Genomic DNA, 14,269 nt, shown 5'->3' with positions numbered 1-14,269 from the left:
AAAAAAAAAAAAGGAAAAAGGAAAAAAAAAGGGGGCATAGTTTTTCATCGTAGCTTTGGTTTCCAAATTTAAAAAAAAAAAAATGAGAATTCTTTTCTTTTTCTTTCTTTTCTTTCTTTCTCTCTTCTTCTTTCTTTCTCTTTTCTTTCCCCGCTACTCCCCTCCTCTCTGCGCACGCCGACTGAGAGCCGCGCCACCACTGCTGCCCACGGACGGCCACCTCTCGCTCGCTCCACCAGCCCACATTGGCGCCGCCGCCTTCCACTCCTGCCCGCAACTCCACGCAACTCCTAGAAAAGGCTCGCGACTCCAGTGGCCGGCGCAGCCGCCACTTCACCTCACGCTCCAGCCGCGGCCACACTGCGAGCCACCGCCGCTCTCTCACGGTGCCCAGCTCTTCCTGCCAGCCACGCGCGCTCTGTCCAGGCTGCCGCCATCGTTGCTGGAGACGCGCGCCGCCGCTGCTCTGTCTGTCGCCTGGAGTAGTACCAATGGAGGTATTTGACACTTGCTCCCCAATTTCTCAGTGTTAATCGGTGCTATTTGGGTCCCTGCATATTTGGGTTATTTCCACCAGTGGTACTGGTTGGCCTGCTTTCACTTGGAATTGCTGCTTATTTTGGGTTCATTCTACTCTATGGGCTGGTTGATTGGAATCTGAATGCCTAAGATTAAGTTGTTCTTGCCCAATTGCGGCGCTATTATTACTTATATAGTTTACTGCTTGGCCTCTTGCTACGGGACAGTGCTGGGGCCATTTGTTCAGAGCTTTGGGGGGGAATCGTTTAGTTTTTGGGTGGGTTGGATTTTCGCAGCTGTTTGTGATAATTGGAAGGACTCTCGGCCAGGGTGGTGTTTGTTGAAATTTTGGTTGATTTAATTCGGTAACTGCATTCCTTGTTGGCATTAGTAGTTTTTAATCGAGTTTTTGAGGACATTCTGGATGTTGGTTTATATTACTGATTTGGAGGAACAGTGTCTGTGATTTTGGTCCGATCATTTGTGCAATTTGTTGACTCATTTGCGGACTTATTTGTTTCCTGGGTTTGTTTATTGACTTCGGTGGACTGGGTTCCCACCTACGGTTCCTCTACTTGCTCTATTCATTAGAATTCTAGTCGCCTGTTGCTCTTCTTTAGAGGTTTAGAATCTTTCTTGTGACTAGATTAATACTTGGGGCTATTGCTTTACTACTGATCTGCTCTGCTATAGAACTCTCATTGAACTTGAATTGCGATTTGCACCAATGGTAAGGGTGCGAGTACTTGTTAACTCTATTTGGTTAGAGATCTGATTGACTACCAAGGGCTTGTGACTGCGCTGCTATTACTGAAGTCCTGAACTGATATTGCTGGATTTAGCACATTATTGGAGACTTTGTTGAGATTTTGGGTGGACAGAGTTTTGCATTTGCTGGTTGAATTGATGTCTCACCACATCGATTCCCCTCCGCCATTCCTGCCGACCCCTTAGCTACTCGAGAGGGAAGTTTCGTTGTCCTTTTCACTTTAATTGCTTTATTTCCTCCATTGAGGACAATGTAGGATCTAGGTGTGGGGGGGGGACAGCTATACTAGTTCTTTATTTTTAATTTGCTATTTGTCCACCTTTCGTTCAATTTCTTTCTTCATTTTTAATGATTAGCTCATAAGTGATGCCAAAGTTTGATGTTGGATTATTGCCTCTATTTATACTTTTGCCAAGTTTTAATAATAAAAATGTGTCGAGTTAATGTGGTTGAATCCAAGAGCATTCCTTTGGTGAATATCAGTGATTATGTAGCTCTTATAATTTTTGGTTAACTTTCCTAGGCATAGGGAATGATTGTTGGCATTTTCATGTGAATTGGTCCGGTTATTAATCTTAGTTCTCCATATTTAAAAATGAGACTAGCAGCTGCAAAGTTCCTTTTGATTTTTGTGTTATTTTGAATTTTTGGTATTATTTGGATGTGAATAAGAGTTGACTGTACTCCGCTAGTATTTACTACCGAGTAACCGGGGATCTTCACCAAAAGTGTCGATTCTCGCGTCAAAAAGTAGTAATTCCTATGAGTACGTGGTCACGTGGCGATAGAAGCTGAGTAACCGGGCTCCTTCATCTGGCCAATGTTGGAGTTCGCGTCAAAAGGCTCAAATGGCTAGCGACTAAGTCTTTTGTTGCTATTGAGAAAAAAAAGAATAGAAAAATAGAAAAAACATGAAAAAAAAGTGAAGGTTGTGTTAGTGTGTAATAAAAGTCAGCTTGCCGAATTATGGATTTAATGTTGAGATTTTGGTTAATAGTTGGACCATTTGTTGATAAATGTTGTGCGTCATTCCTTTTTCTTAGATTAGTTAACCTGAAATTAGAGGAGTTTGTGGTTTAGAAGCTAACCGAAGTGATGTTTCTTGGATCTTGATCACTCATGCTTGATATATATTTTTCCCGGTATTTTGGCAATATGGTAGATGGAGCAATGACCATTGTCAAATATTAGTACTTGTTTACTGTTCTCATGCTTGAGGACAAGCATGGTTTAGGTGTGGGGGAAATTGATAGGTTGCGATTTTATCATTTATTTTATTATTAATTTCTCCTATTACCTGACCCAATCTGGATTAATTGTTAGTTTCTACTCACTTTTAGTATTTTACATATATTTCAGGGAGTAGAACGAAAATACCATAATAAGTGCCGATTTGACAGTTATCAGGAAAGAGTTCAAGTAGCAGGCATCCAGGGCATTTTTGGAACAAGGAGATACAAGTCCTTTTTGGTAATTCGCAGAGCGCAGCATTAAAAGGGGGAACGAAGGGCTGAAGTGGGGGTCTTCTTCTTCCTCTCCGGAAGGGGAGCCGCCGCACATTGGAGAGCTTTCCGTCTTGTAGCTTAGCCGCAGTTGTTGACTTTTTTCTTAGTTCTTGTTAGCTAGTTTCTTTCTTACGTATGAAGATTGCTGAGGAGCTTAGCTTGCGATTTTCCTTTTGAAGCTTTTGATTAGAACTTCCCTGCGCATGTCAGGAGCAAATAGGAATAGCTTTGACTTTTCTTCCCCTTTAGTTCTTGCGAATTGAATTCTCCAAATATCCGTGACAATGGCCGCGGCTCTCTTTACAATTTCTTGTGGGCTTTGTTCATCAGCAATGAGCTAAATCCCTTTGTCTAGTCAAGGGATAACTGAGGCTCTGGTTTGCCTAGAAATTGTGAGATCGTTTTAATTTAATCTTTTCCTTTTATTTATTGGTATCCGCATATTTCTTGGTTGCTATGCTTATGGTTATTTAATTAATTGATTGTCTTGGATCCAGATAATTAGTTGATTGGATAATCTATTGTCAATTAGGGCATTAAATCCGTAATTGTTTAACTGCTCTTAAATAGTGGCAACTGGCATGATTAGGTTTGTGTCAGGGGAATACGCGGGCTAATCTAAAATAACCCTGGTAGTGCGTTATTTGGTTAGAATAGGGCTCCTCTAATACGTAAGGCAATTGGGGAATTAAATTCTATGGGCGTACCTAGGATTATTTCTCAATTAGAGCAGTGATTAACGGGCGTACCTTGATCACCGACACAGTAAGGAGGGGTTGACTGCCATCGCTTGTTTGGTAGTTATAACCTATTTATTGATGAATAATTGGAATTGCCTTTGCTTCAATGATCAACTAGGTGAACCATTGCTGAAGTTATTCCTTGGCTAGATCCTTAATTATCACTCATTTGATTTTAGTAATTTTTAGTAGCTTTTTATATTTTAGTTGAATTTCTTTGATTGTCACCTTCTGCATAAAAACACTCCCCTTGTCACTGTGAACTTGAAAAGAAACAGTTACTCCCAGTCCCTGTGGATTCGACCCTGCTTACCACTATCTACAGAAATTACCTTTAGTTTGAGCAGGTTTTATTATTGCACAGGCTTCGACAACCTGTCAATTTTTCTGAATACCAAGTTCCAATACCACCAAAATAAGCTCCATAAGAATACATAAGCACTAGAGTAAACCAGGAAAATCCGGAAATGGAATAAGCTCTAACCCAAAAAAAATAGTTTTTGACATCATTTTGCGGTTTTGGTACCATTGACACTACGATTATCGGATGGAGGTGCAAGATACACCGTTTCAAAGCTAAGAGATAGGGTTACAATGTTAAAGAAGGCTACTCTGTCCAGTTCCAGGTGTAACCAGGTCAAAAATGCAAAATACTAACCCAGAACCGTAAAACACAGGTTCACAAACCACATTCTGGTTCAAACATCATAAGTCAGGCTACCTAAGTCCAAATCAAGTAATTCCAAAGCCATCTAAAACCTAAGATACACGGCTACAATTCATCAGAAAACCTCAACAACCAATTCCAAAGTATTCCCAACCAAAATAACCAATTACAGAAGCAATTCTCAAGTTCGGGTAAAAACAGGGAAGCAGGGGTAATTCAGTTTTTTCACAAGCTACGTTCCTCCGATTGACCTAAAATTTTGTAGGAATCTCTAAAATATCATTCCCTACAACTTTCATGTTTTAACCCAAGGCCAATTCAGCCTCTAACTATGAGATACTGTGCCGGTTAGAATGTAGGACATGAAACCCTAGTTTTCCAATTTTCCTTCCAAAACAGAAATTTCCTGCAATTAACCACTTTTTCCACCTTCTAACTTCCTTAAATATCATTTCCAATCATCATACATGACCACATAATAATAATCATATGAAATCAAAAAAATCACCAATAATTATAAAACTTCACCAATTCAACCAATATCAAGATATAATCCATAAAATTACATCTTAAACTACCACCAATCATGAATTAAACATCATTAGATGGAGGAGAGGGGTTCCTTCACAACTCACCTTAGCAACACAAGAGAGAGAGCAACTAGTCACCTTAGCTTTCCAAACAACTTCACCAATCACCTCACCAACACTAAATGAAGAGGTTTTATGGAACAAAAGCAAGTTTAAGTGGTTGTTTTGATGGATTTGAGCTAAATGGAAGCAAGAACTTGGAGAGTTTTCTTTCTTTCTTTCTTGGAGAGGGCCGGCTTCAAGGAGCTAATTTTTGAGTGATTTTTGGTCAATTTTTGAGTTATTTTAACCAAATGGTAAAAGGGTGAATAGTGTTCAAAAAGTGAAAACTAATCATATGGTGATACTTGTCACCCTAGTTAATGCATCCATATTTCTTTGTTCCCTCTTACATCAATCCACTTGGTAACTTCTAATTATCTCTTAACACCCGATAATTTAAACCCAGTATCCAAAACTTAACCTAGTTGGCCGAATTTTTCTGAACTTTTTGCCTTAGTGGGTCTCACGTCCGGTATACACTCTTAATTTCTTAAAACCTAACTAATACTAGAAAACTCACCTAAAAACTATATTTACTCATAAAAATTATCTAGAAACTTTTTGAATAAAGAAAATGCAGAAAACATGCTAGTAACCCGAATAAAACCTAGAAACTGGGAAAAATTACGGGTTCTCACACTGTTTTGGGAGATGTTTTTGAAATATTTTACTATAATAATGTATATGAAAAACTTTTACCATAAATGTTTGTTGTAGTGTTTAGGGAGGAATTTTAAAATATATTTTGAGATACTTTTTATAATTAAAAAATTTTTAAAGTATCTTTTAAAAATTAACATTATCATCCATAACCACCACCCCCTTCCTGGCTTCCTCCTTCTTTCTCCTCCCTCTCCCTCTACCTCCTCGCCTCTCTTCCTTCTCCCTCTCCTTCCCTCTTCCTTCTCCCCTTCCCTACCACACCCCACCTCTTTCCTTCACCCCAATCTAGCCTTGACCAGGTTGCAGCCTTCTCATCGCGATCTAGCCACGACCAGATTGGGGGGGGGAGGGGAGGGGCAAGAAAGGGTAGGGAAGGAGAAGAGAAGAGAGGGAAGAAGAGGGAGAAGGAAGATGGAAGAAGAAAGAGGGGTGAGGAGGAGGGAAGGACGAAAGGGGTAGTGGCAATAGTGGTGGTGGTGGCGGGTGGTAGTTGATAAGTGGAAGATGTTGTAGAATTTATTTTTTTTATTTTTTATATATATTTATAAATTATTTTTAATATATTGTATACATGAGATACTATTGAAATTATTTTTATTTGTATATTATTATATTTGAAAAAAATAGTTTTTGAAAAATATTACCTGAAGACGTGCCACGGTTTTAGGACTTCAACTTAGACCACTCCCAACACAAAAGCCAATAGATTTGCTCTATTTTTTTTTTTCCAATAACATTTGTATAACATGATATATTTTATTCTAAGATGACGTTGTGAAAGAGATTAGCAGATATACAAATCTGATTAGATCAAATGAGTGCGCTGACACCTTTTTTAAATTTTTTTCACTATAAGTAGGATTTGAATCCCTGACCTACGAGGCCACGATCCAAACAGGAACTTAGCCCCTTTTTTTGTGGCAGCTCTAGTTGGTGAAGGTCCAAAACAGCGGATGCCATAATGATTGGAAGCAGTCCAGCGTGGGAAGATATGGGAAGCCCGAAACCTCCACTCGTATTTTCACTTGTCTATTCGTCCATTTCATCATTTGAATTGAAAGCAGCAAGTCGCAGACGCGTAGAGATTTCCCGTTTCCTTCTGCATTTCCAACCTACATGTTAATGACCATGCTTACCTTTTAACATCTGAAAGTGATTGCATATTTGGCATCAAATAGTGTGCAAACAACGATTTGTGTGCGTATTTGCATAGTAATTAGGCCAAACAAATAAAAAAGATGCAAGTGGTAATGGCCTCATTTCTTTTTCCTTTTGGTAGGGTTGGGGGCATTCTTGTGGATGAGTGCATGTTTACTAGTTAAATTGCAGTGGTCTTTATCAATATTCTTTCTAAATCCTAAATTTTTTATTTCGTTTTGGGACACTTGTTGGTCTAATTTTTATTGAAAGTGAAGGGATCCACATCAAACCACATAGCATTCCTTTTACAAATGATAGGAATACATGCATCCCTGTTTAGAGACACAAATTTCTATGAGAGACAAAATTGGTTATATTTTTTATGTTTACGTTATTATATTAATGTCTACCTTAAATTATAGTAGTATTTGCACCATGCTTACAATTGAAATTGACTAGTGTAGAAACCCATATCCGATCCACTAGACGTATGGCAAAAGAATCTTCTTACAATTCGTTATCCGTGTCTGCTTGAAGTTTCATGTGTATACACATTTACAAAGCAGACAAGAGAACAACTTTGCTGGATTGAATCAAGATATCAAGTGGGAGTAGGCTTACATGCTTACCTGTATATCTGTAAGCAAGATGTTCAACCTGAGGGGGTCTGCTATGGACGACTGGGTGCAGCTCACCCGGTCCATACTCCATATCCCAAGAAAAACGTTCAACTTTCATTGAATGATAAAATATGAATTCGTAACGGCGTATTTTTTGTTTAAAAATGCATAATGTGCATAGTCTGAAAAGCGGCCATTAGAAGACTATATATATCACAATCATTTCTTGTTTAGGTAGCAAGCAAGAATTGCCAAATCAGTAAAATGAAGGCATCAGTTGGATTCGTTGTCTTCCTGTCTCTCTATCTATTCCTATCTCTACCATATCCGTCTCTTGGTGCCAAAGCCAAGTGCAACTCAAATGACAAGAAAGCCCTGCTACAGATCAAAGCAGCATTTATTGATCGCTACAACTTCGTCTCATGGACTCCAGAAGTAGACTGCTGTGAATGGTATGGTTTGGAATGCGACCCTAATACTGGGCGTGTGATTACTCTTTCCGTCTTGGCAGGCAACCTCTCTGGCCAGATCCCACCTGCAATCGGAGACCTCACAGATCTCCAAATATTGATATTTCATAAACTTAGTAATGTTACAGGCCAAATCCCATCAGCCATTTCCAAGCTTGTCCACCTCAAACAGTTGATACTTAGCAACACTAATCTCTCCGGGCCTGTTCCTTCATTCCTAGGCCAGCTCAAGAACCTCACTTTCTTGGACTTGTCATTCAACAACTTGGCTGGTTCCATCCCTCCCTCGCTTTTCGATCTCCCCAACCTCGGTGGCCTTCGACTGGATCGCAATAAGCTCACCGGAAGTATCCCTGATTCCTTTGGAAAATTCGTTGGAACTGCTCCTGATCTGTATGTCTCACAACATGCTGAGCGGGCCTCTTCCAAAGTCTATAGCCAACGTGAATTTCACGTTAGAGATTGACTTTTCACGCAATAAGCTTCAAGGTGACGCATCATTATTGTTTGGCAAGAACAAGACAGTACATTTTGTTGATTTGTCGAGGAATTTGTTTGAGTTTGATCTTTCCAAGTGGAATTTCCAGACAGCTTGACGAATTTGGACTTGAACCATAACAAGATCTTTGGTAGTCTACCAAATGGATTGACAGAACTGACCCTGCAGTTTTTCAATGTGAGTTATAACAGCCTTTGTGGTCAGATTCCGCAAGGTGGGGAGCTGCAGAGCTTTGACAATTACACTTATTTCCACAACAGATGCCTGTGTGGTGCTCCTCTTCCAGCCTGCAAGTGAGGGATATCAAATTTCAGTGACATCAAACATCTAGCCTATCGTTGCATTGCACCCTGTAATAAGATGTATTTAGAGTTTTACTTCTTAGAATTTGGATTTGAATAGGAATAGATACATGTACGAATATAAGCAGAAGATTGAAGTAATAATTTGTCTTGAGCCGAATTTAGATATTGGTCCTTATTCCTCCTTTTCTTTTGTTAGTAAACTAAATTGACCTCCTTGCGGTCGTTTTGCCTCAGCTACATACATAAATCCCTCGGATGCTGCAACAAACTACTATCCTACGTTTTGATAGTACTGTTTTAGTTACACAGTTTCCTCATCAGTACATTTGTGTTGCTGCAAGATGAAAATGCCATTGTCGGCTCTGGTACAGTCTGGATTGTGACCTCAACACTGGCCGTGTAAGTGCACTCACCATCTTCTCCGGCAACATCTCCAGCCAAATCCTACCTGCTGTTGGTGACCTTCCGTATCTCCAAATGCTTGAGTTCAGAAAACTCACAAATCTTTGCCGGGAAATCCCATCTTCCATTTCCAAGCTGGCTCATCTCGCTTTGCTTTGACTCAGCTGGACTAATCTCTCAGGGCCAGTTCCTTCATTCCTTGGCCAGCTCAAGAACATGAATTTCTTGGACTTATCATTCAATAACCTCACTGGTTCAATCCCTCCCTCACTACCTGAGCTCCCTAACCTCGGAGCCCTCCATTTAGACTGCAACAAACTCACTGGAAGCATTCCTGAATCCTTTGGGAACTTCCCTGCAGGAAGTGCCCCTGATCTTTATCTCTCCCAGAACATGCTCACTGGCCCTGTTCCAAAGTCTTTAGGGAACTTGAACGTCTCATTGTGGATTGACTTATCGCCCAACAAGCTTGAAGGTGATGTATCATTCCTGTTTGGCAAGAACAAGACGATACAGAACATTAACTTGTCCAGGAACTTGTTTCAGTTTGATCTTTCAAATATGGAGTTTCCAGATAGCTTGGTCTATTTGGAGCTAAGCCATAACAAGATCTTTGGGAGCCCTCCAAAGGGCCTGACTGAATTGAATTTGGGATTTTTGGGTGCAAGTTACAACAGGCTCTGTGGTCAGATTCCTGTAGGTGGGAAGCTGCAGAGTTTTGATTTCAATTCTTATTGCCACAACAAGTGTTTGTGTGGGGATCCCATGCCGGCCTGCAAGAAATGAGGAACTTGGACAATGATAATGCTTGGGGGGTATCCAGGGCCTTGGAACGGGATTTAATTATCTCAATTTGAGATCGAGAGATTTATACAATAATACTTGTCGGCTGCAAGTAGTCGTCTGAATTGAGGAAGAACTCAGATTGTGAGAATGAATCGAGTATGTTGGCAAATAATCCAAGTATAGAAATTAATTTTCATTGGATTCAAGTTCTCCTAGTTTAAATAATGGAACGAATTTAATTAGCAGATTAAAAATAGGGTGTTATGTAGAGTATTCTATTAAGAGAGTCCTAAAGACTACTCTTTGGTTTTTATTGTCATGAGATGTTCGTATTGATAGGAATATTAGTAATTTTTGTGAGTTTGACTCGTTCATTTTCTTATCTTCCATTATACATAGTTGTGTGTGACTATGTGTGATTCTTTGAACCCTTCAATTCTATATTCTGGGTGTTGTTACCATTAAAACCCAAAAAATTTGAGTTCTACAGTATAGCAATACCTTGTAATGGGATTTATTGATATCAATTTGAGTGAACAAGATCAAGAAATTTTTGCGTACAATAAAAGAAGAAGTTTTGACTCGAGACCAAAAGACAATATTTGTCTTGTGTCCCTTCTCTCTTCTGATTTGTATGTTCTTTTTTCCCTTTGTTTTGTCTTATTCTTTATTTCTTGCGCTTGAATTATGCACAAATTTTTCTTCTTTAATACTTTTATTTTTTTAATTTAATTGGTGCAAAAATCTACGAAATCTCGGACCCATGGTGGCCCTATTAAATTTCAAGGAATAACTATCTGCACATTTTAACATTCAAGCAAGGAGAAGGCAAGAATTTACCCAAAGTCTGTAATCCACTAAACAACAACATAAGCCTTTAGGAGTTAGAAGAGATTTAGAAGTTCGTAATGGGGAAAAGTAATAATTTCTTTCAATTGATAATGAACCATAAGAACATCATGGCAATTGTCCACATGTTATATATGCAAAATGACATCGGCTCTTTTACCCGGGATATAACTAAAAGAGAAAAGGATAAGGTAATCAACTTACAAGGTTGAATGAAAACTCAAAATTTGGACTAAAATGATGAATTTGTAAGTAAATTTTGCAATTTTTTGAATTAAAATGAAAAAACAATCACAAAAAGTTCGGTCATCAAATTTGTTATATATAGCATTGCGATCAGCCAAGTTTTCTCAAAATATCACAAGTACAGAAGGATATTTATAGGTAAAAGTGTACTGTTAACCCTGTCTTTTACCTATGCTTGTGCAAAAAGCAAAAAAAAAAAAAAAAAAAAAAAAATACTTCTCGCACTCTTGCATATTTCTTAATGGCAAGTTAAACGAAACAAAACATTGCTTAATAGTGGTCCAAGAGTAAGAATCCACCAAAAACAATGAATATTAGCCCACAAGACACCACAAGAAAAGCTTGAGAAAATGCTCCTATATCCATTGTGCAAGAGCAATCTAGCATTACTTCTTTTCGATGGGCTTCTTTTATACATAAGCCTAACCTATTCTTCTGCCTATTCGTTCTTTGGATCCCAAGCCCACCACTACCCCTAATACCTGTAAGGGGTCAGGAGAGGCAATGGCACATCTCTAAGAATACAAGGAATTGTTACTTTGACATGATTGACTAATCCGGTCTTATAACACTTTTTTTATTTGCAATGTTAAATGTAACCTACAATTGTAGAATCAAAACAACTACGTTAATCATAATTAACCGCCACATTTGGTCACACAAATACTAAAATAAAGTTTGAATATTAATAAGCTAGTTTTCAAAAACAAATGAGATTTTTTTTTCAAAAAAAAAAAATTTAATCACTAGGAGAATGATGGCATTTAAAAAGCGGGCAGAGAAAAAGGGGATATGTTCAAAAATTGAATGCAATGCAATCCCATGCAACAAACGAGCCTGGAGTAGGGCAAGCAATCTTTCTGCATGTTTTTTTGTGATGCACCTGAAACAAGTAGTGCATATTCTATGTTATACACATGTAAGAGACAGAAGTGTTTGGTAGAACATGCAAATGAAAGCAATGAAGGAGATAATTGTGCTATACGTGTATTATCAACATTGTAGCATAAATGCTACTCCATATTGTCTTATTAGATGCCATACCAGAAATGAAGAAGTCATCTTCTACAATATCTACAGCCATTCTGTCCTCTCTTCTCTTCTTTCTCGCCTTACCATCTCTTTATCTCGCTGCCAGGGCTGAGCCATGTAATGCAGAAGACCAGAAAACCCTACTAGAAATCAAAGCAGCCTTAAACAATCCAGATGAATTGGCCTCATGGAATCCAGATACAGACTGTTGCAGATGGCATGCTTTGGCCTGTGACCAGAATACTGGCCGAATAATTGCTCTTGGCATCTTCCACGGCAACATCTCCGGCCACATTCCGCCTGCTGTCGGCAGCCTCCCTTCACTCCAAGTATTAGTCTTAAGAAAAATCCCAGATCTTAGAGGAGAAATCCCATCAACCATTAGCAAGCTCAATAATCTCAGTTTCCTCAGGATCAGCTACACCAATCTCTCAGGGCCTGTTCCTTCCTTTCTTAGCCAGCTCAAGAACCTTGGCGTCTTGGACTTGTCACACAATAATCTCAAAGGTTCAATCCCTCCTTCACTCTCTCAGCTCCCTAGACTCTTCAGCCTTCACTTAGAATACAACAAACTCACTGGAAGCATCCCTGATTCCTTTGGGAGGTTCGCGGGAACATTTACCGATCTTTTTCTCTCTCACAATTTGCTCACCGGTCCAGTTCCTAAGTCCTTTGGTAACCTTGAATTCCGATTTCGGATTGACTTGTCAAGAAACATGCTTGAAGGTGATGCATCATTCTTGTTTGGCAAGGATAAGTCTATAATGTCTCTTGACTTGTCGAGGAACTTATTTGCGTTTAATCTTTCAAAGATCGAGTTTCCAGACAGCTTGGTGAATTTGGACTTGAGCCATAATAACATATTTGGAAGACTTCCAGAGGGATTGGCCGAATTGAATTTAGGGGGCTTGAATGTTAGTTACAACAGCCTTTGTGGTCAGATTCCTAGAGGTGGAAAGCTGCAGAGTTTTGGTTACTTGACCTATTTCAACAATAGATGTTTATGTGGTGCTCCTTTGCCTGCCTGCAATTGATTTCTTCAAATTTGGGAAATGAAAATGGATTTGCAGAAAATGCCTGTGGATATAAAGCTTGAATAATCATGGGACGGCAAGTGCTTGTACGGCATTGAATAAGTTGATAAGATTAATACGATGCCTTTTTGTATTAGGTACACCATCAGAAGCAGTTTGCAGTGCTCCTATGGAGTGATTTGACTTCAAATTTCAGACCTAAAATCAAACTTTTTCTGTTTTTAATCTTCTCAATCATTTACTTTCCGAACTAAAATTGACCATTAATTGTACAGAAAATAATACTAAGAAGATTTTTATTTTAATTTATGATTAAATGCACTTTGTACCCCTCAACTATCTGCAAATTGAACTTTGCTCCCTAAACTTTTAATTTCCCCAATTACCTAGCTTCTACTTCGGTTCTTATTTGGTAGATTATTTTTCTGTGCCTTAATTATGTGAGATTTGGCCCCTATCCTGATAAAAATGGCATTTTGATTTAAAAGAAGAGGAAGGGTTGTAATGGTCTTTTTAGTAATTATTGGTCGGAAGAATTCTGTTTTGGATTATTGTAGTGCATTGCTGAAAATCAAAAGTTGAATGTAGTTAGTTGCTGGAATTAAAAATTTGAGGTGCAAAGTCCGATGCTTGAATAGTCAAGGGTGCAAATTACAATTGAACCCTTTAATTTATAAAACTAAGAAATTAATTACGATGCATATAAAAAATTAAGTACTTAAACTAAGAAGTTAATTATGATTCACATGAAAAAACTAAATAATTAACAGTAACATTCAAAATATAAAATCAAACGTATTCAATTAATGTAGCTTTAAATTTACCCAAAAAAAAAAGAGACATTACAACTTTAGTGTGTCATGGGCAGTGCGTAGTCTTGTGAACAAGAACAACATGACACCAAATGCATACCGCATGCATCAAGTATCCACGTACGATAACATACTTAAAGAATTTAATTTACTGCTATATCAGCAATATTATGTAATTTAATAAAAAAAAAAAAGAGGAGGAATTCAGATATTACCACATACATAGTCTAAAATCCAATATTTGACGAGGCTTCAAGCATCTAGCTCTACCCTTATTTCTCATGCTTATGACATACTAAAAATAAAAATTTTATATCTAAAAAGAAGGTAAAAGACTTGAAAGTGACAATGTTACAAGAGAAAGCCCACCCGACGTCTATGGAGACAAGTTCACGAAACAAGAGCTGAAAAAATGAAAAAAAAAAACTTTGAATATAAGTCGCTAATTAACCTAGGAAGCCACCCACCCTCCATATGTTCAACATTTTTTTTTACTACAGTACTACGTTAATGGCCTGCTACGAATTTTGTTACAAGCACTGGACAAGTTTTTACAGCTATCAGTCGAGTAGTTCAAAC

The 14,269-nt window shown here is 38.4% G+C and overlaps 1 protein-coding gene and 2 pseudogenes across 1 annotated transcript; all 3 read left to right on the top strand.

Annotated features, from left to right (window-relative positions):
• The first annotated feature begins 7,519 nt into the window (after nucleotides 1-7,519).
• On the top strand, nucleotides 7,520-8,521 carry LOC113773716 (annotated as a pseudogene).
• Nucleotides 8,522-8,889: 368 nt separating this feature from the next.
• LOC113775482 lies at nucleotides 8,890-9,717 on the top strand (annotated as a pseudogene).
• Nucleotides 9,718-11,822: 2,105 nt separating this feature from the next.
• LOC113773714 (polygalacturonase inhibitor-like) lies at nucleotides 11,823-12,878 on the top strand. Its single transcript, XM_027318339.1, has one exon. It carries the CDS (start codon nucleotides 11,823-11,825, stop codon nucleotides 12,876-12,878), a length of 1,056 nt encoding a protein of 351 aa, XP_027174140.1.
• The last annotated feature ends 1,391 nt before the right edge of the window (nucleotides 12,879-14,269 follow it).

This window comes from Coffea eugenioides, chromosome 6 (genome assembly GCF_003713205.1).
Source record: "Coffea eugenioides isolate CCC68of chromosome 6, Ceug_1.0, whole genome shotgun sequence".
NCBI lineage: Eukaryota > Viridiplantae > Streptophyta > Magnoliopsida > Gentianales > Rubiaceae > Coffea > Coffea eugenioides.
The sequence above is the reverse complement of the archived record's forward strand: the minus strand, read 5'-3'. Positions and strand labels throughout refer to the sequence as shown.